Source organism: Coloeus monedula, assembly GCF_965178545.1.
Source record: "Coloeus monedula genome assembly, chromosome: 27".
In the NCBI taxonomy this organism is placed as follows: Eukaryota; Metazoa; Chordata; class Aves; order Passeriformes; family Corvidae; genus Coloeus; species Coloeus monedula.
Genome location: NC_138807.1, coordinates 5,664,418 through 5,689,953, shown reverse-complemented (window position 1 = coordinate 5,689,953; position 25,536 = coordinate 5,664,418). Strand labels below are relative to the sequence as shown.

Genomic DNA, 25,536 nt, shown 5'->3' with positions numbered 1-25,536 from the left:
GTCCGGCTCGCGCTGTCACGCGGGGAGGGGGGGGGGGCGCGGACCGTCCCACTCCGCGCGCGGGCGGGGGGGGTCCGCGGGGTCCCTTCGCGGGGCTCCTCCGGACGCGCCCCCCCGAACCCCCCTCTCCCCCCCCCGCGGCCGCGCCGCGCTGCGCCCCCCCCCGGCCGGAGGCGGCTGCGCCCCGCGGGGGGGGCGGCGGGCGGGGGGGCGGCGCGCGGCCCCTTTAAGAGCGGGGCGGCCCCGGCCGGAGCAGGAAGGAGCCGCATACGGGCCTCGGCGAGCAGCTCCCGCGGGGCGGCCAGAGCCTGCTCCGCCCGCCCGCACGGCCCGGCCCGCCCGCCTCGGCACGGCGCGGCCCGCTCCGCTCGCCCGGACCGCTCGGCCCCCGCCCGGTACGGAACTGAGGGGTGGGCGCGGAGGCGGGGGGGGTCGCGCACGGGGGGGGGGGGGGAGGGGGGGGTTCAGGCCTGACCCTCCCCCCCCTTCCCCTGGGGTAGTGGGGGGGAGTAGGGGGGTGGGGAGGGGTCAGTTGGGTCCGTTGCGGGGGGGGGTGGGGGCTGCCCTCCCCCTCCACCCCCCCCTCCGTATACGTTGTACTTGGCCGGGCCGTGCTGGGGGGGTCGCGGAGGGGGGGGGGAAGGGTTCGGAGCGGGGAGGAGTGGAGGGAGCGCGGCGCGGGGGTTGCTGGGAGCTGTAGTCCCTTGGCGGCGCCGCACCGCAGGTGCCGGTAGACGCGCGGACTGCGGTTCCCGGCGCCCCGCGCGCGCGGCGAGCGGGAGGCGTGTTGATGGGCAGCGGGCGGGGCCAATCGGGGCGCGCCCTCCGCCCCGCGCGCCCGCCCCGCCCGCCGCCGCCCGGCCCAATGGCGGGCGCCGCGCGGGGTGGCCGGGGACGGGCGCGGCGGGGCCTGCGCGGTCCCCCCCCCCGCCCGGGCCCGCGACCCCCGCCCGGGCCCGGCACCGCCGCGACCCCCGCCCACCCCGGTACCCCCGCGGGGCCGCCACCGCCACCTCGCCCCCACCCCCCCTCCTCCTCCCGCCGGCGCCCCCCGCCCCCGCCTCCCCCCGGCCTCCATTGCGGCGCCCGCCCGCCCGCCCGGGGGAAGGGGTGGGGTCGTGGCGCCCGGCCAAGGCTCCCTGTGGGCCCCGCGGGGGGGGCGGCCCGGGCCGGCGGGGGGGGGAGGCCGGTCATGGGTGGGGTCCCCCGGGGCCGCCCCGTGCGGGGGCGTCGGGCCGGGCCGTCCCTGCGCACCCCAAGGTCGTTGCCGGCCGGGGGGCGCCGGCCCGGCCCTGCCCGCCCCGCTCCGGCCCTGCGCGCCCGGGGTTGTTTTTACCCCCCTCGGCCGTCCCTTATCTCCCCCCGGCCGGCTGCGGGCAGGGGGGGCCGCGGTGATAATCCCCCCGCGGGGCTGGGGCGCTGCTGCCCGGAGGAGCCCGGCGGGATAAGCCTCTCCCCCCGCGGGACTGCGCAGCAGCGAGGCCGGCGAGAGCTTGGCGTGAGGGGCAGCATCCCTCCGTCCTGCCCAAACGTTCTCTGCCTGCCCGGGTACCCGGCACTGCCTTCTCATCGTCATCCCCCCCCGCAGGGCTCGGGGTTGGACGTGGTGGTTCGGGTCAGGTGCCCAAAACTGCCGTGCTGAGTCCCCCGTGACAGAGCCAAAGGTCCCTGCCCTCTTCGCCTTGGAGCGGTGCTTCGTGAGGCTGGAGACGGGACAAAGTCACAGACACATTGCTGAGACCGTGGGCTGGGAGCTGGGCACTGCCAGGGGATGGGTTCCTTGGCTGTGTTGTTCCAGGAGTGCGGGAAAAAGGTGGTTTATGAAGCTGTATTAGGAGAGGTTGAGGTTGGATATCAGGAAAAGGTTCTTTCTCCACAGGGTGCTGGGCACTGCCCAGGCTCCCCAGGGAATGGTCCCGGCCCCGAGGCTGCCAGAGCTCCAGGAGCGTTTGGACAGCGCTGCCAGGGATGCCCAGGGTGGGATTGTTGGGGTGTCTGTGCAGGGCCAGGAGCTGGGCTGGATGATCCCTGGGGTTCCCTTCCGGCTGAGGATATTCCATGATTCCATGGAAAGCCCTGGGACTCCGGCAGCAGCACCAGAACGTGTGAATCCCAGCGTTCCTATGTTGAAAGCAACAGTTCCTGTTGTACAAGCCCAGCTGACGTGACTGCCTGTCCCCTGCCTGGCTCTCCGTGTTCCCAGCTCCTGCGGACCCTCAGCTGCGGGGCAGGAGGAGTTTGGGCAGCCAGAGTTTCTCTGGGCTCAAGGACTCTTGGTAAGAGTTTGCTGCCGGTCCCAGTTCAAGAGCAGCCGTGCTCCCGGGGCTGTTAATTGTCCTGGCTATCGAAACCATAACTTATATAATAACTATTTTATGGACATGGGTAGAGAAAGGTTCTGCCTGGAAGAATTTACAACCTAATGAGGGTTGAAGTTGTGCTCAGCGTACCAACGGAGCTAAAAGGTCATCCTGGCACTTTCCAAAAGTGTTTGGGGAGGTTGTTGTTGGTATTTTTCAAGGAATTGTGTGATTTCTCAAGGATTCTGCCGGTCCTGGTTGGAAGTTGCAGCGTGTGGGCTCTTCTGGAGGCTGAGCAGGAAGAGCCGGGCTGGCTTTAATTCTGATGGTTTTGCTGGAGTTGTTGGATTTCAACTACTTTTAAAAAAAAAAAAAGAGACCGAGAGAAACTGAGGAGTTTATTAGAGAGGAGCCTTTCTTGTTTAATATTCATTCTGGCCCCTGTTTAGGCTTGTTCTGGTGAAAGAGGGAGTGAAGAGGCACAACCCAAACACGGGTGAGATGGTGGGATTTTTCCACCAAGCCTTAATTGCTTCAGTAACTCCAGGGAGGGTTTTGCAAGGCAGGAGCTCTTAATAAATGTGGTGGTGAATGAAAGTAGTTCTTCACTCTGCTGCTCTGCAACTCTTCCTCTGCCTTTTTTTTTAAATTATTAATTGTTTTTCACTCGTATTTCATCTCGTGGCCGTGGGTCTGGTGATGATCTTTAGCTGTGGCTTCATGAGGAGCTCTGCTCCGTGAAGGAGCTGGCTGGAATTAATTTGGCACGGTGAGGGCGCTGGGTTCCCTTCATGTTTGGTGACTTTTGGAAGCAGAATTAAAAATTCCAGTTGTTCTCCCAGCGTGGGAATTTGGATGTGGGCACGGGACGCAAATGAGGGGTGAAATTTATGCTGCCATCGAGGCTCTGTGGTGGTTTGGGTGCTCCTGTCTCCTTCAAGACCTTATTTTGGGATCAAGTGCCGGGGTTTCACCGCAGGATCAAGTCCCACCTAAAACCGGGGGGGTGGCCTGTGAAATTCCAGGTCTGTGTTTGAGAAAGTCTAAATGCTTGAGAAGTGTGGTTTAATCGTGATTAAAACTGACACTTGAGGGTTTTCCCCTGTCTCGGGATGCTGAGCTTTTTGGAAGATGAGCTTGTGTGGCGAACAATTAGAAGCCGACTCGTTATCTCTCCTAGTCCAGGCAATAAACAGTTGCTTGAACTACACTCTCAACCAGCCTTAACCTCAAATTTGAGCAGACCGGTCCCAGTCTGTAATTAAAAGCCTTTTGACGAGCAGAACTCAGGGAAGGGGAGAAAGACAGGCAGTGTCTGGGATAAGGGAAGCGTTTATCCCCAATCCCATGGCCCTTTGATCCAAGCTGTGTCCGTCCCGATACCTGTGCCTGGAGCGTCCCAGAGGAGCTCTGGGAGGACGTCAGCGGGAGTAAACGAGGTCAGGCAAGCGCTGGGATCCTCTGCGAGTATCCAGGGACGATTGTTCCTCGCCCAGCCCCCTGCCCGTATCGCCTTCCCTCCGCGCAGTTTCAGTTTCCCACCCTCCCGGTGGCAGCGCCGGCTCCGGTGGCAGAGCCAGGGCGCGACTTCCCGGGGCCAAAGCGCCTTGAATCGCGGTGGGGCTCCTTCCCCCGGAGCCCCGGCCGGCTGAGGGACTGGGGAATGTCCCGCAGCAGCCCCGGGCTGCAGGTGGAAGGGAACTATAGGGCTCAGCTTAATGTGACAAGGTGCGAGAAACTGGAAACTGGCGCGAGCTGCCCCGGGGCTGCAGGTGGGAGCCAAGGGCACGTCGGTGGGATGAGCCGCAGATCCCCTGGCAATCAGCGGCTTCCCAACACCCTGGCTTTGCCCATCCCTGGAAAAATGTGCGGCCGCAGCGTCAGGAGCGTGACCTGCCAGCGCCGGCCCGGCTGGCTGGAACGCTGCTCCCCGATTCCCGCGGATCCCTGTCCTCCTGGGGCGCCCTTGGGATCCTGCTCCTCATGTTTCCCACCCCTGTGCCCGCCTGAAGCCGGGGACCCTCTCCCGACCCTCTCCCTGCTGCCTGGTGTTTCTCCACAGCAGAGGATGCTCCCAGGTGTCCCAGCGCTGGGTTTTAACTCCCTCCTCCCCCCACCCTTCACTCCACTCCTGCACCCATTTCCTTCCTGGTTCGTGCACCTCCTGATTTCCCACCAGCGCACTGGGAACCAGTGAGTAATTGGCTTTTTTTCCCTGTTGTTTGTTGGAGCTGGGAAGGCGCCGGAGGTGGGCTTGTAGCTACAGGTTGCTGCTGTGCAGTTCCTCGGAGCCTCCTGCCCCGACAGGCAGAGCCCACGGATCAGCGTTCCCTCCCTGCATCCCTGTGCTCCCAGCAGGGCAGGAAGGAAGGAGCTCCGTGGCAGGAGAGCGTTGCCAGGGATGAAGCCCCGCTTGCTCCGGGGATTCGCTTCTGCTCGTCATCAGCCGGAGTCGGGAATGGCGGGACGAGCTGTCTGTTAATCCACAAACTGGGAATTACATAAGGGACTGCCCTGCCCTGCTCTCTCACCAAACTCCAGTCTTATTCTTTTACTTATTTTCCTTTTTTTTCCCCCCTCTTTCCCGGTGTGGAAAAGAACAACCGGTCTGCGAGGTGTCATTTGAGGCAATTAGATTAATGCCAGAGCCTCGGGCAGGGAATGTCAGGGGTGGGGGGGGGGACACGGGGGCTGCAGAGGGAATCCTGTGATGGGGAGGGGGACAGGCGGTTTGGGGGCTCCTGCAGGGAGCAGGGTGGGAATGGGGGGATTTGGGGTTTGAGCAGTTCTTCAGGTTCTCTGTTCAGGAGTCAGGAGAGATGTGACAGGGAGGGGAGCATGGGGTGAAGGGGTGAATGCTATCGGGGACCTGTGAGAATGGGGGAATTTGGGTTTTGAGCAGTTTTTGTGGCTCTCTCAGCTTAGCAGATGATGAGGGCTGTGGCAGGAGAGGGGGAATGTGGAGTGAAGGGGCAGATAGGTTTAGTTTTTCTCAAGGAAACACTGGAGTGACTTTGGGGTGATTTTGGCTGGACTGGGGGCAGGCTTTGGTCTCTGAAGGGGACAGGGTGTCCAAACATGACCTGCTCTGATTTTCCTCTAGCCTGGAGCAGCTGGGCTGTGCTGGGGGTTAACGCTTCGTGACGAGTCCTCAATTGCTCCCTTGGCAAAGGGGCCCCACGTTGCCTTTTTGGAATAGCAGCAGCTTATTCCTGCCTGGATCCTGGTGTCTGCAGGCTCCAGGGCTCTCAGGTTGGGAAAGAACCATCCTGGGAGAGAGCTTTTCCTGGAGCACACATGGCCTTGTGGTTTGTGCAGTTTTTCCCCTTTTTCTGTGTAACTCCTGAGACTTCTTTAAGCGTTTCAGAGAACTGGGGCTGGCTCAGCCATGGCCTGGTGTTGTCCAGAATCTCCCAAAACCAGGGAGCTTTCCCACAGGAGCCACGTGGGAGAGAACCTGTTGGAGGGCCAGGACTTAGAGCAGTGTGGGCACACTTGGACTTGGTGAAAAGAGTTTGTTTGAGCAGCAAAACAAGGAGTTTCCATGAGTGCCGGGGTGTTCAGCCTTCCTGGGCTGAGCTCAGATGGGCTCAGCTTAGGCTGAGGATTGAGGGAAGGCTGGGAGTTGCTGGAGCAGAGGTGGGTTTGGAGCAGGGTTGAGGATCTCTGAGCAGCTCTCAGCCTCTCGGGCAGGTTGAGGTTTGTTTTGTCTCGGTGCAGGGAAGTTCCTGTGACCTGTTGGGGATCCGGCACACGGAGTTTGTGCCACAGGCCTTTGTGTCGAGGCAGAGCAACAGTGCCGGGGATGGAGGGGTTTCTCACCCCAAATAACCCCTCACACACAGAGCTGGGGTGGGAGACTCCCCAGGCTCAGAGCAAGGCACATTCCTGCCGGATTAAACCCGGCCTCTGATGACAAAGGAGAAAATTGGCAAGGAGGGCTGGGTGGAGGAACCAGTTCAGGCTCACCTTGCAACATGAGAGGAGTTTGGTGCTGTCGTGGGACGGGGCTGAGGGTGGCAGCTCAGGGAGGCTCCGTGCCTGGATTTGGGATCCTCTGGAACAGCGCTGGTGCTTGGTCCATCGGGGTCCACATCCTGCCTTTGCCAGCAGCTGGAAACTGGAGTTTCCCAGGAGCTGTGCCATGCCCTGGAAGGAAATCCCATCCCAGTTACATCCCAGGGAGCTGTGGAATGTGACTTTGGGTCATCCCTCGTCTGCCTGGATTGTGGAAGTGAGTCCTTGCAGAGGGAGCTGTGTCTCTGGGAACACCACCAGGTTTCCTGGGAGATGCAGAGTCTTTCCCAGGCCTTTGGGATGAGTTGGAGTGAGGCTGTTCCTTGGTGACACTTGTCCTTCCACTGGAAGAATTCCACAGCTGGCTTGTCCAGCCTTGTCTGGGCCAGTGAAAACCGCTGGAATTCAGGCAGTTTTGGAAAACCAAGAGGAGCAAGCCCCTTTCTTCCTGGTGCTCCATAGCAGCATTCCCGACAATTCCTGACCTGGGTTGTCCCTGCTCCACTGCGGTCACTCCATGGTTCCTCTGCTCCCAGCAGGATTCGGGAGCCCCATTCCAGTTGCTCTGGTTCTGTTTGGCACAGGTTGTCACTGTCACCACTGAGGTGTCTTGGTGAAGGGCTGGAAAGGGGGCAGTTTAGAATCCTGGGAAGATTGTAAGTGGGGTGAGGTGGAACATTTCACTGGGTCTCTCGGCCTCAGGGAGATGGAATTCCCCCAAAACCTGTCCATCCAGGAGCTGCTGGGGAGGGGAGGCTCCCGATTCCCTCACAGCCCATTTCCATGGATCAGCTGCTGTAACCTGGGCTTGGGGCTTCTTCACCCCAGTTTTTCCCTGCAGCTCTCCCAGACCTCAGAGATTCCTTGCCAAATCCCTGGGCCCTGTGCAGGCTCCCACGGATGAGCCCGGGATGCGGCCGTTCCCGGTGAGGAAATGGCTGCCTGGCAGCTGGGAAGGGCTGTCCTGGCTCTGCTGGCGCTGGGATCGACCCCTTTGGCCAGGGACAGGAGAGCAGAGCACCAGGGCACAGCCAGCTCCTGGCACTGCTCCTCCCTCTGGGCTGTTACTCCTTTCCACACGAAGGAAAATCAAGGGTCTTTATTGCATTAAAGCTCTGGGATGCTCATCGAGGGGATGTTCAGATCCAGTGCTCCATCCAGACTTCCACGGGAGCAATTGCTCCTCCTGCCACAGTTCCCTTGGCAGCAGCTGCAGGATGTGGGATTCTCCTTCCCTGTCTGAGCCTCCGTGCTGTCAAATCCTGATGTGTCCTGGTTGTTCCTGCAGTGCTTTAGGTGCTTCTTCCTTTGTGTAAATGGCTCTTGGAGAGCTTTAGCCCTTCTCTTCACAAGGGCCTGGAGTGCCAGGGGAAGGGGGAATCAAAATGTCAGCAGGGATAGGTGGGATACAGGGAAGGAATTCCTCCCTATAAGGGTGGGGAGGCCCTGGAATGGATTTCCCAGAGCAGCTGTGGCTGCCCCTGGATCCCTGGAAGTGTCCAAGGCCAGGTTGGAGCAGCCTGGGATCAGGGAAGGTGTGCCTGCCCATGGGATGGAATGGGATGAGCTTTAAGGTCCCTCCCAACCCACTCCATTCTGGGTTTTCAGGGATGTGTTGATCCGTACTGCAGCCTCTGTGGGGTTTGGGGCAGATTTCCCTTCCCTTGGAGCAGCTGCTTGGTGTGAAGGGGCCATAGGAGGGGAATTGGCCATGCTGGAGCTTCCTGTGCTGCCCAGGCACATCCGTCTAGAGCAGGGAGAGGCAAACCTCCCCGGCAGGTCCGGCCTGGCCAGGACAGCCCGGCTGTTTTGGTTGCGTGGTCGTGCCGTGAGTCCGTTGGGTTGGGCTGAAACGGGGGGAGGCTGCCAGAGCCCAGGAGCTGTCGGGACATCTCGGATGTTCTTCCACTTCACCTTGAATTTGAGACTTTGACTCATCACAGAATGGTTTGGGTGGAAGGGACCTTAAAGCTCATCCTGTCCCACCTCTGCCGTTCCATTCCAGTCCATCCCCACCCTCACAGGGAAGAATTCCTTCCCCATATCCCATCTAAACCCACTCAGTTTGAATTCATTCCCCCTTGTCATTCCATGACCTTGTCCAAAGTCTCTCTCCATCTCTCCTGGAGCCCCTTTAGGCACTGGAAGGTCTCTCCAGAGCCCTTGCAGCAGCATTCCAGCATCCAAGGGACCTACAAGAAACAGGATGCTCTGATCTTTGGAAGGACCAGAACAAACCAACCACTCAGAGGAACCACTGGAGCAGGGTTTGCTCAGGGGTGTCATCTGGAGCCTCTTTGGGAACCAACTGAACCCTCCTCATGTGGCTCAGTCTCATTCCTTAGCTGAGCCCTCATGTCCCAAATCCAGAGCTGCGGTTGCTTTTCCCTGTTGGGAGCTGGGCAGGGATGTGCAGGGGCTGGAGGGGATGGATGCCCATGCTTGGAAAACAGAGCCAGATTGTCCAAAGCAGCCCACAGATATTTGCAGGGTGCTGGTTCTGCTCTGATCTCTTCACTTCAAGAGCTGCATGATCTTGGTCATGTTACCCCAGATGGGGTGTCCAGTCAGGACAGAAGAAAGCTGGAATTCACTCTTTGCCATTGATGGCTCCGTTGCCTTCTCAAGACCAAGATTTCTTCCCACTGCACCATTGAAAATGTAGTTTTATTTGAAATAAAAAGCGTGCTGAGGGGTTTTCTTATCTTGATTTTTCCCACAGTGCAGTTCCTTCTGTTGATGTGCAGGGTCTTCCTCTCAGGAACATCCAGCTGTTCTCCAGGCCCAAATAACTGAGATAGTTTGGCCCTACAGCACTGACAGCACGTTCCTTGTCGGGAGCAGTTGAATTTCCATGGCTCTGTGGAGTGGTTGGAATTGTGACTTCTCCCAAGGAGGCAAAACACCTCCTTCACTTCCTGCAGCCTCCGTGTTCCCCCCTGCCCGGCGCTCCGTGCGAGGTGTGTGTCCCGAGGCCTCGGCAGAGTTTCGGGTGGATCCTGGGCAGAGGGAGGGAGACCTGCTGGGGCTTGTCCTGGGCTCGGTGTTGGCACAGGCGCTGCCTCCTGCTCCCCGTGGCCGCAGAGCTGCCTTGTCCCAGGGCATCCAGCCTGGCAGATGTGTCCAGGGAGAAGGACGGGGGCACTGGGATGGTCTCTCCCTAAATATAAAGAGATGAGGACTTGTGGGGTGTGAGCTGTTCATAGGGGAAAAAATTCTCGTTCCTACGGTTGGTGGTGAGGGAATGCTGGGGTAGTGTTTGAGCCTTGGGCAGCAACCACTTTGGGTGTGTTTTTGTTTAAAGCACCATTACTTTAATAATTCTTCCCTGGTGCTGCTGCTGAGGCTGCCCTGCCTTGGTCACATCCAAGAAATCCCAGAGCAACTTGGGATCCTTGGGCATCTTGAGCAAGAAGCTGAGTATCCCAGAATCCTGGAATGGTTTATGTTGGAGGGACCTTAAATATTCCTGCCATGGACAGGGGCACCTTGCACTGTCCCAGGCTGCTCCAACGTGGCCTTGGACACTTCCAGGGATCCAGGGACAGCCACAGCTGCCCTGGGAATTCCATTCCAGGGCCTCCCCGCCCTTACAGGGAAGGATTCCTTCCCAATATCCCATCTATCCCTGCCCCGTCAGTTTGAATCCGTTCCCTCTTATCCTGTCGCTCCATCCTCCAGACTCAATATCCACGGGTTGTCTCCCAGGGCTCGGCTGTTCCCAGGAACTGTGGCTTTGTGAATGGCAGAATTCCCTAAAGCCCTTTTGCCTGGTGCTCCATGGCGAGGGCGATGCCCATTCTCCCTCCCTGCCCCGAGCAGGTGCCAGGTGCTGCTCAAGTTCTCACCTGTACCTGGAGTGGGCGGCGCCTCTGCCTTTGGAAAGCGTTTTGGGATCTTTTCTGGATTAGAGCACATAGAAAACATTGGCTGTTCCTGGTTGCCCAGGTGTGGCCGAGCTCTTCCACCTGTGCATTCCTGAGCCCTCCCAAACTGCTCAGCTTCCTCTAAATTTTAAGGTAAAGAAGCGAAGGGAAAAGAAAAAAATAAAAACCGCACTGAGGTTCCATGGAAAACTGGTAATTAAAGAGGTGTTTTGTCAGCACTTTTGGTTGTGATCCCATCTTGATGTGGTCGTCTCATTTGAATGTAAATGTCAAATTCCAGAGCTCCTAGAGGAGAGGGATTGGGTGACATCCTGCTGAGGGAAGCACAAGCTCAGGGGTTTCAGGGAGCTCTGGGTGCTGCTCTTGAGCTGGGGGGTCTGGGAGGAGAGAGGTGAGGAATTGAGGTTTTGCCACTTGTCGCCTGGCTGCAGGGCATTCCCAAGTGGATCTTGCCCGTTCCGTCATGGCGTTGAGCCTTGTTGTCTTGAGCATGCAGTGGGTTTGGGGTGTTTGGAACTTCTTTTGAGTCTCCCGCTCAGGAAGTTCCCAAAGCCCCAAATCCATGAGGTGGAGCGCTCCATTTCCCGTTGGTAATTCCGAGGCTGTTCAGCCCCTTGGGAAGGGAATGGGGGGGTGATTTTTTAAGGACTCAATCTCTGGATGTGGCTGGAGCATCCAGGCCCTGACTCGATTCCTGGGGGGCTCGGGGTGGCCCCTTTGCCCCCCACTGTCCTCGGCCACCGCGGCCGCGGGACACAAAGGCCGTGTTGTGTGCAGGGTGGCCGAGTTGGACAAGGCTCCAGGCCAGCCCTCGGCAGTCTCATGACCCTGCGGCCATTCCCACACTGTCGGGATGATTATCCCAGCCCCCAGGATGGGGGGGTGACCTTGCCTGGATGGTCTGGCTGCTCCCCCAGGCCCCCAGAGCCGGGGTGTGTGGGGGACAGACACGGCTCCCTCAGGATCGCAGGTCGAAGCTTCCAAACGCTGCACGCAGCTCCAATCCCCGGGTTTTCGGGGAAAAAAAGCTTTGTAAAGCATCTCTTGTAGAGGAGAAGGGGACGGGGAAGCTCCAAGGCCGTTTTTGGGGTGGGCAGGGATATGGGATCCACTTTCCTGTGTGTGGTGGCTCTGATCAGGGGCTTTTGGGGAGCTCTGTTGCTGCCCTGGTGGGGATGGGAGCAGCGGTGCTGAGGCAGCAGGAGCCTCCCTGGAATCCCAGCTCGGGAGGCAGGAGGGTCCCTGGGATCCCCTGGGGATGCTGGGATGGGCTGACCTTGCCCAAGGTCACACCCAGAGCCGGGGCCGCGTCCGGAGCGGTGCCACCAAATGGCCCTTTGCCCTTTCCTCCCTGCCAGGACCCTGATGTGAAAATCTCTGAAATTAGGGCTGAAAGGTCAAATCCTGGAGCGCAGGAGGTGGCTCTGGAGTCAGTCCCAGCTGTCTCAGGAAGCTGCCTGGCTTTGGTGTTTGCTCTTGGTGGCAGGACTGGGGCCTGCCCTGCACATGCAGCTCCCCTGCATCCTCCCTCCTCCTCAGCCCCATCCCATTCCTCTTGGGAGCTGAACACTGGTGTCCTCCTGCTGTTGCATAGCCAGGGATTTGCTCCAGATCGATGTTCCACAGCCTCAGACCTGCCTTCTCCTGCCTTTTCTCTGTATAAAACAGGAAGGTGCCAAAATTAAACTCGTTTTCTGGGATTGACCAAACTTTTCAAAAATGAGTAAATATGGAAAACTACTGAGGAGGCTGGGCTGGGTGGGGGAAGCCGGAGTTGTGCAACCTGGGCTCCTGCTCCGTGCTGGGACCCGGGGCTGGCAGTTGCTTCCTGGGTAATTGCTCCTGTTCTGGATGCATCCTGACTCATCCATCCCCCCATGGAGTGGGACAGGCCACATCCCACCGTGCCTCAGTTTCCCCACCTGAAGATCAGGAACTCGGATACTCCAGCCTTGTGCCAGGGTGGTTTGGGAACTGATCTGTGCGTGTATTTCTTGGCTTCTGCTGATCCCAGTGTTTGGGATGGGGGAACTACACTGATTTTCCAGCAAAGGCATCACTGCTTCAAGGAGCACGTGGATTTGTTGCTTGAGATGGAGAGGAGGGAAACATTATTCCTAATTTTTGGGATCAGAGGACTGGGATTGTGGGCTAATTGGGGGCTGGCAGTTTGGCTCCAGTGTCCCTTTCCCAGCAAAGGGGATCCCTTCCCACCAGGGCTGCTTGGTTCCCTCTGGGTTTTTCCAGCCTTTGGAGTCAAGTGGATCTGTCAGGAGTGACTTTATTTATTTATCTTGTCCCAAACAAGCCCTTGGCGTTGGGAAGAGCCGCTGCTTGTGCTGGAACCTGTCCAAGATCCGGCTCTGGTGCTGGCACTTGCTGACCCCGATGTCCTTTCCTCTCTCCTGCTCCTGGGAAAGAGCAGGAGCTGCCTCGGGTTCAAGGGATCAGCTCTTGTCTGTCAAACACCTGCAGCAGCAGGTTGGGGTGGCTGGGGCTCCCCTCTCCCTGCCCTTCCCAAAGGGTATTCCCTGCCTGCATCTCTCCAGGTGTTCTGGCACCCCGGGATGAGTGATGGGAATGGTGTTCCTGGTGATGACATCATTGTGCTGGCTGCTCTCAGTGAGCAGGGGACCTTCCCAGTAGGACTGGGAATGGTAAGTGCTCCCAGAGGTGGACTGGGATGCACTGGGGAGGCTCAGGCCCATGCTGGGCACGGCTGTGCTCACTCCAGGTGCTGCCTGGCTGGCGATCCCAGCTCCCTGCCAAGGCGTGCTGCTCTGGCCCAGATCCGTGCTAATTCAGCTGTTCTCACTTGAGAGCACCTGGGCTCTGCTCCTCCTCCTCCTCCTCCTTCCCAGGTAAGTACAGGACAGGCAGGATGCCGGGCAGGACGATGGGAGAGGTCCAGGGGACAGGGAGAGGCGCGGGGGACACGCGTGGTGCTGCCGGGTGCGTCCCTCAGGAATTTGGGAATTCTCCCGATGTCCCCAAGCTGTGACTCACGGCCGTTCCCTCCTTTCCCGCAGCCTTTAGCGTGGAAGATGGCGGGTGGCGTGGACGGCCCCATAGGGATCCCGTTCCCAGATCACAGCAGCGACATCCTCAGCAGCCTGAATGAGCAGAGGAACAACGGGCTGCTGTGCGACGTGGTCATCCTGGTGGAAGGCCAGGAGTTCCCCACCCACCGCTCCGTCCTGGCAGCGTGCAGCCAGTACTTCAAGAAGCTCTTCACCTCAGGGTTAGTGGTGGACCAGCAGAACGTGTATGAGATAGACTTTGTGAGTGCGGACGCCCTGTCGGCGCTGCTGGAGTTCGCCTACACCGCGACCCTCACCGTCAGCACTTCCAACGTCAACGACATCCTCAACGCCGCCACGCTGCTGGAGATCCCGGCCGTCAGGGATGTCTGCACGGATCTCCTGGAGAGGAAGATTCTGGCCAAAAATGACCAGATGGATACAGTAGATCAAATTGATCAGAGGAACCATCTCAGAGCAAAAGAGTACCTGGAGTTCTTCCAGAGCAACCCCGTGAACGGCCACCAAGGCAGCTTTCCGTGGACCAACCCAGAGTTGAGAGACCTTCAGAGACTGAACTTCCGAGGCCAAGAGGAGGAGGAGGAGTCGAACTGCAATGGCCTGGACTTCTACTCGCAAGCCACCCCAACCGAAAGACCAAAGGCAAGTGACTGTGACCCTGACAGCAACCCGGCCATGTGGCTGGACCGCGAGGACGAGGAGCCGGTCAGCGGCGGGATGTTCTCCCCTTCCCAGAACGGACATTACAGCAGCCGTGGCTTGGCCACCCCAGGAGAAGAGGAGGGGGGCACCCCCAGGGGCCCTCTGGACCCACAGGAAGCCGGGGACTCGCCCAGCTTCATCCCCACTGGCACGGAGACGGAGGACGATGCCAGGGAGGTGGATGACCTGGCCGCCAGTGCCCTGCTCCAGCAGATGATCAACTCCGTGGGGCGGCAGCAGCTCGGCGACGACGACCGCAAGGACGAGGACGGGGTCATGGATTATTACTTGAAATATTTCGGCAGTTCCAGCGAGGGCGACGTGTACCCGTCCTGGTCCCAGAAGGTGGAGAAGAAGATCAGGGCGAAAGCATTCCAGAAGTGCCCCATCTGCGAGAAGGTGATCCAGGGCGCCGGGAAGCTGCCGCGCCACATCCGCACCCACACCGGGGAGAAGCCCTACGAGTGCAACATCTGCAACGTCCGATTCACCAGGTACGGGCCGGGCGCGGGGGCTGCACAAACCCGGCTCTCCCCGGGAGCCGGCGCAGGGCTGGGCCTGGGTGATTTTATCTCCCCTGCTCTGCTCATTTCCATCCTAACAGAGTTGGGTCTGGAGGCCAGAGTTTTCCAGGGAGACGAGCGATTTGGGGGTGTGACACTTGAGCTGTCTCAAGGGGCCTGGCTCGATGGCCAGTGCCACCATCCCGCTGTCCTGAACTGCTGAGCTCTGCTGGAAACCCGGCCAGAGCTGGAGTGACGTGCTGGGGAAACAGAGCTGCAGCTCTTGGCCCGTCCGTCGCGGCCGAGGCAGGAGCGGGGGAATCGTTCGGGAATGGCTCCATGGGGTGGCTGAGGTGGCGGTGGTTGGGTTGGAAGGAGGTTGGACCCTGCTCGTGTCCTGGCAAACCGAGCGCTGCGGCCCCGGTGCAGCTCCCGCGGGCGTTCACCACGGCCCCGTCCCTAATCAGGGCTCCTCTGCTCCTTGCCTGGGCCAGGGAGCACCAAAGAAAGGGGACATTGTTTGGATCGCTCCCGGTTCACTCCAGTCCGCGGTCGGGCGCCGCCTCCTCTCCCCGGGCTCTGTGGCCGCCGGGGCTGCGCTGGGGCGGGGGTCCCACCCTGGAGCGGCCCTGGCCCTGCCGAGGGGTGACGTGGGCTGCCTGGGCCTGGGACCTGCTCCCTTCCCTTTCCCTGCTCCCTTCCCTTTCCCTTTCCCTTTCCCTTTCCCTTTCCCTTTCCCTTTCCCTTTCCCTTTCCCTTTCCCCGCTCCCTTCCCTTTTCCCTGCTCCCTTCCCTTTCCCTTTCCCTGCTCCTTTCCCTTTCCCTTTCCCTGCCTGCTCCCTTCCTGCCCTGATATTCCCACTGTGCCAGTTCCCACTGCCAAGGCCGGCCCTCCCAGGCCGCTCGTGCTTTGGGGGCTCCGTCCCATGGGGCTGCTCCATCCCATGGGGCTGCTCCATCCCATAGGGCTGCTCTGTGTGGGACCCGTGAGGGATCCCTGGGGCAGCTGCGGTGCAGCCGGAGGGGCCGAGCCGTGGGCAGAGGCCGCGTCCTGCCCCTTCCCCTGGTCCCGGCCGCACCCAGCCCACGTTGGAGAGCTGAGGAATGCAGATAATGGCAGGGGCAGGGTGCCAGCCCTCCCTCCCCGCTCCCCCGGCCCTGCCACGCGGCACCTCCCTGCTCCGGGGGCCCGGGGGGCCCATCCCAACCGGTCCCACAGCGATCCCACAGCGATCCCACCCCCCTGTGCAGGATCCAGGGGCCTGCAGGATGTGGAAATGCCACAGGGTCCCTGGCAGCTGGTGGCACTGCGAGATGAGGGGAGGCCCAGGGATTTTCGGGGAGGGGGAGTTGGTGGGGCAATGCCACCCCAGCCCTTTTCCATCCTGCTTCCCTTCCGTGGGTTTTGGATGAGGACCTGCTCCCTGTTGGCTCCCAGGAGGGCCTGGCACCTGTAAAAAAGCGGCTTTCCTAAAACACCAGATTCCAGCCAAAATACATCCTGCTGCTGCTTCCCACAGCCGGGGTTTGGGCCTGGAGAAGCCTGGATAGGGACAGGGAGCTGTCCTTGGCACCGCTGTTCCCTGTCGTGCCCTGAGCTCGAATTCCCCCTGATTTTATTATTCCTTTGCTCTCCTTCCCCCTCTGCATCCCACGGCTGGAAAACAAACCCCTTCCCTGTTCCACGGGGCTCTGGGAAGGCTGGACACGGGAAGCTGGCTCTGGGAGGGGGTTTGGGGTGTGCCAGGAGGAGCCGGGGCTGTTCCAGCCGGGTGTTCCCGGCCGGGTGGGGACAGGCCCGGCCCTTCTCAGGGATTTTTGCTCCCTGGTGCTTCCTGGTTCCTCTGCAGGCGTGGGGGGGAGGAGCAGCAGCAGCTCTGATAAGAAAAGAGAGAGTGGGGGGTTATAAAATGATAAATTTTAATTTCAAAAGGCCATTTTTGTGTCCCTCAGAGCTGGAGGCGATCTTGGGCTTTGATCCTTCCCTGGAGCTTTAGGATTTTTGGGATCCTGTGGGCAAAGGGAGAACGTTCAGGGCGGGGATCAGAGTGTTCCATCCGGGAGAGCGGAGAGGGATGGGGTGGATCCGCTTGGGAAGGGTCGAGCAGGTGCTGGGAGGGCAGGAGGGGCTCCCACGGCCTCGCCACGTGCTCTGGCCTGGGATTTTCCTGCAGGAAGCAGCGATGGCTGCGGCTCACGTGGCCCTGCTGGCCCCCGGCCCGGCCTGTGCACCGGCCCTGCCCCGGCTGGGGGAGCTGCGGCTGCGCCGGCCCCGAATGAGCCACAGGGCCCCAAATGAGCCATGCGTGACCCCAGAGCTGTGATCAGCCCTGTACTGGGCAAGGTGTGACCCCATAACCCTGCTCAGACCCCATATGGGGCAAGGTGTGACCCCATAACCCTGCTCAGACCCCATATGGGGCAATGTGTGACCCCATAACCCTGCTCAGACCCCATATGGGGCAAGGTGTGACCCCATAACCCTGCTCAGACCCCATATGGGGCAATGTGTGACCCTATATGTGACCGTGTGTGACCCCACACTCACACCCTGCTTTACGGGGCGATGCTTTACCCTGTGCTGCCGCTCAGCCCTGGATTGATGCTTGACCCCGTACTGGGCGATGCTCAGCCCCATACTGGTGTTCAGCCCTTTACTGAGGCTCAGCCCTGTGCTGGACAGCGGTGACCCCATAGTGATGCTCAGCCCTGTATGGGGTGATGTTTGACCTCGTGCCAGGTGATGCTTGGCCCTATATGAGGTGACCTCTTAGCCCCATATGAGGTGATGTTCAGCCCCACCCGGGTGGATGCTCCACCCTACACCAGGTGGTTCCAATGTCCAGCCCCACACCCGCTGCTGCCCAGCCCTGTTCCACCGACACCCCACCCTCTTCCATCCGCAGCTTTCCCCCATTCCCCCCATCCCTTCTCCCCGCTCCGCCACCACCCCAGAGCTCCCTCCCGGCCCCGTTGCCCGCCCTGCCCGGGGCTGACGGTGCCCTGTGTGTGCTCTCCGCAGGCAGGACAAGCTGAAGGTGCACATGCGGAAGCACACGGGGGAGAAGCCCTACCTGTGCCAGCAGTGCGGGGCCGCCTTCGCCCACAACTACGACTTGAAGAACCACATGCGGGTGCACACGGGGCTGCGGCCGTACCAGTGCGACAGCTGCTGCAAGACTTTCGTCCGCTCCGACCACCTGCACAGGCACCTTAAAAAAGATGGATGCAACGGGATCCCGTCCCGGAGGGGCCGCAAACCCCGGGTGAGGGAGGCCGGGGCGATGCCCCCCACCCCGACGGGCAGCGCCGAGGACGGGAGCTTCCCGGCCGGAGCCGAGAGCCAGGAATCCGAGGACACCGCGCAGGGCACCGAGCAGGAGCAGCAGCACTTTGAGGAGAATTCCAATAACGAAGCGCCGGGATTGAATGTAGCAGGAGGGTCGGATGAGGGTAACACGCAAGGACTCTCCTAAACCAAAAAAAAAAAAAAAAACAACAAACCCCAACAAAACAAAAAACCAACCCCAACCAACGAAACAACCACCTGAGAAACAAAGTCACAAAATCTAGTTAGTACTTTTCCTCCGATTTTTCTCTTTAAAAAGATGTTTCTCTCCCTTTTTTTAAGAAAAAAAAGCGATAAAAACAACAAAAAAAAAAAAAAAGAGAGATATTATATTAACGTTTTCCAATCTTCCCATCGTAAGCGGGGCTCCCCCGAGGATCCCTCATAGCCAAGGACCTTTTCTTGGAAAGGCAAGGACGCTAGGGAAGCACGAGGTGGGGATGGAAAGTGGCTCTGTCACATGGAAAAGAGCTTCCATGTAAATCCAAAGCTTTATTTTGTGTCCAAACACGTGTTTAAAAAAAAGAAAAGAAAAAAAAACTTATTTCAGAGAGAGATCTATTTAAGAAAAAAAAAGGAAAAAATAGAAAAAAAAAAAAGGAGTGGTAGGAGTTGGAAGGGCTGTGGCAGGGCGGGGTTTGGGATTTGGGGGCCGGGGGCTCCTTCCCAGGAGATCGGGGTCAGGATTTGGGGCCCATCCCCCCAGCCCTGCGCGAGGCTCAGTCGGGCAGCGAGGGCTCTGGGTGGGGAGCGGCCGGAAAATTGCTGGAAATGTCTGGAAATTGCCTGAAAAAAAAAAAAAAAAATCATGTGAGAGAGAGGGCAGCAGGTTCGGCAGGGTTTGTGTCGGGCACGCGGGGCTGGGGACAGCGGAGATGATGGGGACAGGGCAGGGATGGGGACAGCCAGGGATGGGGACAGCCAGGGATGGGGACAGGCACGGGGAGCAGCACCTGGAGCAGGGACAGCGGGGATGGCTCCGCCGTGCCGTGGATCCAGTGCTGGGGTGGCCATCCCCGTGGCCATCCCCGTGGCCATCCCTGGCCATCCCCGTGGCCATCCCCGTGGCCATCCCCGTGGCCATCCCTGGCCATCCCCGTGGCCATCCCCGGCCATCCCTGGCCCTCCCCGTGTCCCCCCATCCGTCCCCACCCCGCAGTGCCCAGGAAGTGCCTGAGTCAGCCCAGCCCCCGCTGCCGGCAGAATTTGGGGCTGGGGGGTCCCAATTCCTTCCCCCCCCCCCCCCCCCCGGCTCCGCCCAGCGCGGCCCCAAAAACGCCTCCGGATTCCTTTGGAAAAAGGGTTCTTTGGGGTCTCCCCTAAAGGAGCAGGAGGCCTTTGGGAAGGGGGGAGCAGCCCGGCCCCCCAGCCCCATTCCCAAAAATGAATTATATAAATATATATATCTAGAGATGCTCTATGGCTGGAGAGGCGGGTCCCGACCCTCGGGGGAAAAAGGCACCTTTGAGTTGGTCACCTGTTTTCTAAATGCACATTTTTAAATGCTAAAAAAAAAAAAAAAAAAAAAAAAAAAGTAAAAAACCAGAGAGATTTTAAGCCCTTTTATTTTCAAAGCACTTTTTAGATTCTCTTCCTTTTATTTTAATTTTTTTGTTGTTGGTTTTTCCTTTTTTTTTTGGTTTTTCCTTTTTTTTTTTTTTGGTGTTTTTACTTTCAAAAAGAAAAAGCAAAGAGCAGGTTTTGGCCGAATGTATTTTGGAGAGGGAGTGAGAGAGGGGGAGTGTGTGCTGGGGGTGGGGTGAGTGGTGGGGCTGGGGGAAGAGATGGATGTTTATTTAATGCAGAAAAACAAAAAAAGCAATAAAAAATTCCAAAAAAAAGCTAAAAAAATAAAAAAAAAAGAAAACAAAGAAGTCTTAGCACTTTGCGATGGAACGGGTACTTTGAGCTCACTTTATCTTAATTTAAAGAAAAAGCAAAATTCAAGATGTTTACAAGTCAAAAAAAAAACTTTAAAAAAAAACGACTTCTACGGAGAAAAAAAAATATTATTAAAAAAAAAGCCTAAATTTATTTTTGTAAGAATAAAAAATGTGTATATATATATATATATTTAACAAAAAAAAACCTAGAAAAAAAATACAAATATAGGCAGAATCCAAGTGAGATTGGAGGATGGGAGGAAGGATGCTAATTAGGTTCTGTGACGTGCCCTGACCCTCGGGAATTTTAAATAGAAAGAGAAAAAAAAAAAAAATCCATGGAAGCTTGAATTTTAGGCAGGAATCCTGGGGGTTGTGGCTCGGTTGCTGCTCCCCGCAGCCTTGAGGAGGATTTTTTTTTTTTTTGGTAGAAATAATTTTATTTTTTGATGTTTTTTAGCCAGTGCCAGCGCAGAGGTGTCGGGATCCCCGCGGGTTTGGATCCCTCCTGCTCCCACCTGGGGCAGGGAATTGGGATCTGGGCAGGGAATCCCCCCAGGAAGGAGCTGGAGGGATCCAGGTTGGAATGGGAGGGGCTGGGATGTTCGCCAAGGAGTTCCTGGGCAGGGAATGGGATCTGGATCGGGGCTGGGAGAGGGATTTGTGTCCCTCCAGCTCTGCCCTGGGCGGGGAAATTGGGATTTGGGTGGGGAGAGTGGGATCGGGGCAGGGAATCCCCCCGGGAAGGGGCTGGAGGGACCCAGATCCCGCTGGAATGGGGGGTCTGCGATGCTCCCCATGGATTTGCATCCCTCTGGCTGCCCCCGGGCAGGGAGATCGGGATCTGGACAGGGAATCCCCCCGGGAAGGCGCTGGAGGGACCCAGATCCAGCTTGGAACTGAGGGGGCCACGATGCTCCCCATGGATTTGGATCCCCGCAGCTCCCGGGCAGGGAACTCGGGATGCGACAGCGAATCCCGGCGGGAAGGGGCGGGAGGGAGCCGGAGCCGGGACACGAGAGGGACCCGCGGTGATCCCGGGGATTCGCGTCCCTCCCGTTCCCCCTTCGGGCACGGAACTCGGGATGCCAGGTCCGGGATGCTCCCTGTGGATCTGCATCCCTCCCCTGAGCGGGGAATTTGGGATCCGGGCAGCGAATCCCGGCGGGGAGGGGCCGGGTCCCGGCTGGAATTGGGGGCTCCGGGCGGGGCCGCCCCCTCCGGTCTGGGAATGGGGAAGAGAATTCCGCGTGGGTTTGAAACGGAGCTCGCGGTTCGGGCGGCTCCTCTCGACTCCCTGGCCCGGTTTTTCCCTGGGAGTTTTTCCCACCCTCGCTGCTGCTTTTCCTTCCCCCTTCCCAATCCTGAAGGAATTTTGGGAAGTTTGGGAGCTCTGGGGAAGCAGCACCGGGGCGGGGGGGGGGGGGGGTGTGAAGCTGGTGGGATGTTCCAGGTGTGGGGAAAAGGGGGAACAAGGGGGGGGGAGGAAAAGATGGGAGAGGGGAAAAAAAGAGGGGGGAAAAAAAGAAAAAAGAGGGGAATGATAAAAAATAGAAGGAAAAAAGGGGGGGAAGGAAATTGCAGGGGAGAAATAAAAGAGGGAAAATAAGGGAAAGAAAGGGGGGAAAGAAAAAAAGGGATGGGAAAAAGGGGGAAAATGAGAAAAGAAGGAAAAAAGGGGGAAATAAATTGGGGAGGACCAGGGGAGAAAAAAAGGAAAGGAAGAGGGGAAAAAAAGGAAAAAATACAAAGGAAAAAGAGCACAAAAGAGGAAGAGAGGAGAGAGGAGCAGACTCAGGATTCCCCCAGCGATGTCCCCGTGTCCCTCCCTGTCCCTCCCTGTCCCCCCACTGGCACCACTTTAGCACAAGGTGAAGTTTGCACTAAAAATAAATCAAGAGAAAGCAAAAAAAAAAAAAAAAAAGCTCCAACCCCCCCCAAAACCCGCCAGGACTGTCCCTGTCCCGTCACCTGCCTTAACCCCCGAGCCCAAAATCCCCCCCGTAGCTCAGCATCGAGATTTTTGTCATTTTTATTCTGATTCATTTCCATTTAATTTGATTTTTTTTTTTTTTTTTTGGTCGGTTTTTTTTTGGATCCAAGTTGGGATAAAATTGTTGCCAAAGAAAGTGCTGAGTTCCGGTGGGAAGAGAGAGGGAGAGAGAGGAATAATAATAATAGAAGTGATTATTAATATTAATAATAATTAATTATTAAGTAATACCCTTTGGATCGAAGCCAAGCAGGGGCAAGGCGAAATGGGGGGGGGGGGGGGGAAAAGGATTTTTTGATTTAAAAGAGGAAAAGAATTTGTGTGTCCCCCCAAACTCCCCAAACCACCTCCCCCCCATGTCCTGAGGGGGCTCAGCCCGGGCTTGGGGGGGTTAATCCAGGTTTGGGGGGCTCAGCCCAAGTCTGAGTGGGCTCAGCCTGGGTTTAGGGGGAATAATCTGGTTTGGGGGGCTCAGCCCAAGTTTGGGGGTTTCAGCCTGGATTTAGGGGGTTCGGCTCAATTTTGGGGTGGCTGAGCTCGGTTTAGGGGCTTTGAGCCTGGTTTTGGGGGCTCAGCCCAGATTTGGGGGACTTGACCCAGGTTTGGGGGGGCTCAGCCTGGGTTTAGGGGGGAATAATCTGGGTTTGGGGTGCAGAGCCCGGGTTTGGGGGGATGGATCCGGGTTTAGGGGGGCTCAGCTTTGGGGTCCCAGCTCAGGACAGGTGGGGGAGGGATTTGGGGCCGTTCCCGACTCATTTGGGGTCTGGGAGTGCCGCGAGAGGGGCTTCACCCCTTGCTGGGCTGAGCAGGGACAAATTTGGGGTTTTCCCCCCCCAAAATTGGGTCCGGGGGGGTCCCGCCCCCCAAACTAAGCGGGAGGGGCCTCATTTTTCCATAGGGAAAGGGCTGATTCCCCCTCCCCACCCCAAAATTCTCCTTCATCCCCCCCTTTAGAGCCCCCCCAGCCCCATTTCCCCCCCAAACGGAACCATTTCGTCATTTAATAATAAACCAAGACAAAACCCCCTGAATTTCTCTCTCTAAATTTTTCCATCGTTTGGGTTTTGATTCACAACGAGCAGAAAAAAAAAAAAATTCAAAAAAATTTCAAAAAAATTCAAATTTCAATTTCAATCAAGAGAAACAAACAAACAAAAAAGAGCAAAACGGGACGGAAATTTTGGGGGGGTGGGGCGGGGAGGGGGCGAAATGCTGCGTTAAATTGTGTTTTATATCGAATGCTATCTCTATATATATATATATATACACACAGCAAGAGCTGAAATGTCCCCAGGGACGGGGGGGACACCGAGCTCGGCCCGGGGACCCCAAAGGACGCTCGAGGTGGGGCCACTTTATTATAAATATTAATTTTATTTTCGTTTTTTTTCCCTTTTTTTTCGGTTTTTTTTTGGTTTTTTTTTGTTTTTTCCTGCGTCTTTCTATAAATCTATTAAAGAGATTCTTTATCTTCAAGCACTCGCAAAGGTTGCAGCGGTTTTTATGTGTTTTTTCCAATTTCTTTTTTTTTTTTTGGTGAGGATTTTCGCGGGGTTGGGGGTGGGGGGGGGAGGAAAAGGAGCGAGGAAAGGAGGAGAGAGAGAAAAAAAAATGGATAAAGAAAGAAATATATTTAAATAAATAAATAAATAAATAAAGCACAGAAAAGACATTCCATAGATTGTAACTTTGATAGTTCTTTATAAAGCGGGGGGAGATGAGGAAAAAAAAAAAAAGAAATAAAAACAATGACAAAAAAGGACAAAAAACAAACAAAAAAAATTTAAAATAATAAAAAATTGCACTTTGGGGGGGGCTTTAAAATATTAAAAAAAAAAAAAAAAAGAGAGAAATAAACTATATATTAAAAATACACCCGGAGCCCGCTGGATTTCTTGGGGGAGGAGTTTATGGAGGGCAGCAGCTCTTTTTTGGGGGGTCGCCCCAGTGTTTTGGGGTGGTTTTGGTAGGGTTTTAATGATTTTGGGGGGATTTTTTTGGGGCGGGGGAGCACCGGGCGGGGGAAGCAGGGCAGGGCCCGGGGGTTCCCTGGGGTTTGGGGGGAGGGTGGGGGAAGTTTTGGGGTTTTCCCCCGATTTTGGGGGTGTCCAGGGCTGCAAAGGGGATTTTTGGGAGGGTTCCCCCTATTCTGGGAGTTTGCAGGGGGGTATTTGGGGGGGATCTCCCCTATTTCGGGGGTGTCCAGGACTGTTGGGGTTTTTTGGGGGGGGTTCCCCTATTTTGGGGAACTCAGCAGGGGGTCCCCCCCCAACGCCCCCTCCCCCCAGTGCCCCCCCAGTCCGCCCAGTGCCCCCGGCCCCATTAAGCCGCTCGGGGGGGCTGAGGCCCGGGGGGGTCGGGGGACCCTAATCGCGTTTGGGGCCAGATGGCCGCGCCTTAAGGAGCCTTCGGGGGCAGATTTGGGGTGTCCCCCACCCCCCCAGACCCCCCCAGCCCGGGGTGGGCACCACAGGCCGGGGCAGGGCGTGGGCGCTGGTGACCCCCACATCCCAAAAATCCCCCAAATCCCGGGGTCCCCGTGCCCGCAGGACCCAGCCCGCCCCCCCCGGCCCCCCCAAAGGGCACGGCCAATGTGAGGGGATTAATTTGTGTCATAATCTGCCTTGTTCGGGGGCACGCGCGGGGATTTGGGGGTTTATCCCGGGATTTAGTGGCCGAGTCGTCTTTCTTAGCGAGACGCCCTAATGCCACTTAACACCTGGGAGCCGCGATTTTCATTAGGGGCGTCAGGGACAATTAGTAAGGGAATAATTAGGGCAGGGGCAGCCGCTGCAGGGTTTAAGCCCCATATGTGCCTGAGCGTGCCGGGAGGGGGGGGTTGGGGCACCCCCGGTTTGGGGGTGTCCAGGGGGGTTTGTGGGGGGGATCGGTCCCAACTGGGGCCGTGCCTCAGTTTCCCCCAGTGGAAAACCCCTCTTAGGTAGCAAAGGCAAAGGGTGGGGGTCCCCAGCGTGCCCAGTGCCCCCTCCCAGTCTGCCCAGTGCTGCTCATGGGGGGACACTGGGCACTGGGTGTCATCCTGGGGTGTCCTGAGGGGGTGGCAGCACCGGGAGGATGGGGGGACTCGGGGGGGCGTGGGGGGGTCTCTCAGGGGGTGCAGACCCCGGGAATGGGCCCCATCCTGGGTCCCTGGTGACAGGTGACACACAGGTGACCCTTGGCGTGGTGCGGGGGTCACCCGGAGCCGGTGACACATCCAGGGGGGTCCCATGTGGGCACTGGGCAGGGGGGGCACAGGAAGGGGGAGCCGGGGCAGGAGGGATCCCCGGGGGGGGTCACAGGAAGGGGGCCCGGGACAGGAGGGGTCCCCGGGGCACCGGGAGCCGCCCCCAGCCCCAGCGCGGCACTGGGGGGCACTGGGGGGCCCTGGGCAGCGCCAGCGAGGCCGCGGCGGGGCCCGGGGGGCAGCAGGGGCAGCAGCAGCCGAGGCCGTACAGGGCGTAGGGGTGGAAGTAGCCGACGTTCACCCTGCGAGGGGAAACAGAGCACGGGGTCAGCGCTGAGCCTCAAACCCCCCCTCGGTGGCCCTCAGGGCCCCCCCGGACCCCCCTGACCTGCGGACGCGGCGCCGGGCCCGCCGCCGGTGGTAATCGCCCTTGGCGAAGTCCTCCAGGTTGGCGGGGTGGATGGCCCAGAAGTGCCCTTTGCCGTTGTCGCTGCGCCCGGCCTTGACGAAGCACTCGTTAAGGGACAGGTTGTGGCGGACGCTGTTGCGCCAACTCTTCTCCTGCACCCAGAGGGGTCACTCAGGCCCGCAGGGGTCACTCAGGCCCGCAGGGGTCAGCCAGGCCGAGCCCCCCTGGCCCTGCCGTGCCCGCTCCGCTCCGGAGGCCCCCTAGA

General features: G+C 58.4%; 1 protein-coding gene across 1 annotated transcript; it reads left to right on the top strand.

The window, feature by feature from the left end:
* The first annotated feature begins 259 nt into the window (after positions 1–259).
* On the top strand, positions 260–19,519 carry ZBTB7A (zinc finger and BTB domain containing 7A). Its single transcript, XM_082297753.1, has 3 exons — positions 260–395; positions 13,234–14,441; positions 17,473–19,519. The coding sequence occupies exons 2-3, from the start codon at positions 13,249–13,251 to the stop codon at positions 17,924–17,926; spliced, it is 1,647 nt and encodes a 548-aa protein (XP_082153879.1). The 5' UTR covers positions 260–395; positions 13,234–13,248; the 3' UTR covers positions 17,927–19,519.
* Positions 19,520–25,536: the final 6,017 nt, after the last annotated feature.

Bases quoted from the DNA above. Each gene is read 5' to 3' on its own strand.
- ZBTB7A (XM_082297753.1), top strand. From the start codon at position 13,249: ATGGCGGGTGGCGTGGACGGCCCCATAGGGATCCCGTTCCCAGATCAC. The intron at 14,442-17,472 runs GTACGGGCCGGG...TGCTCTCCGCAG, and splicing joins TGCAACGTCCGATTCACCAG to GCAGGACAAGCTGAAGGTGC.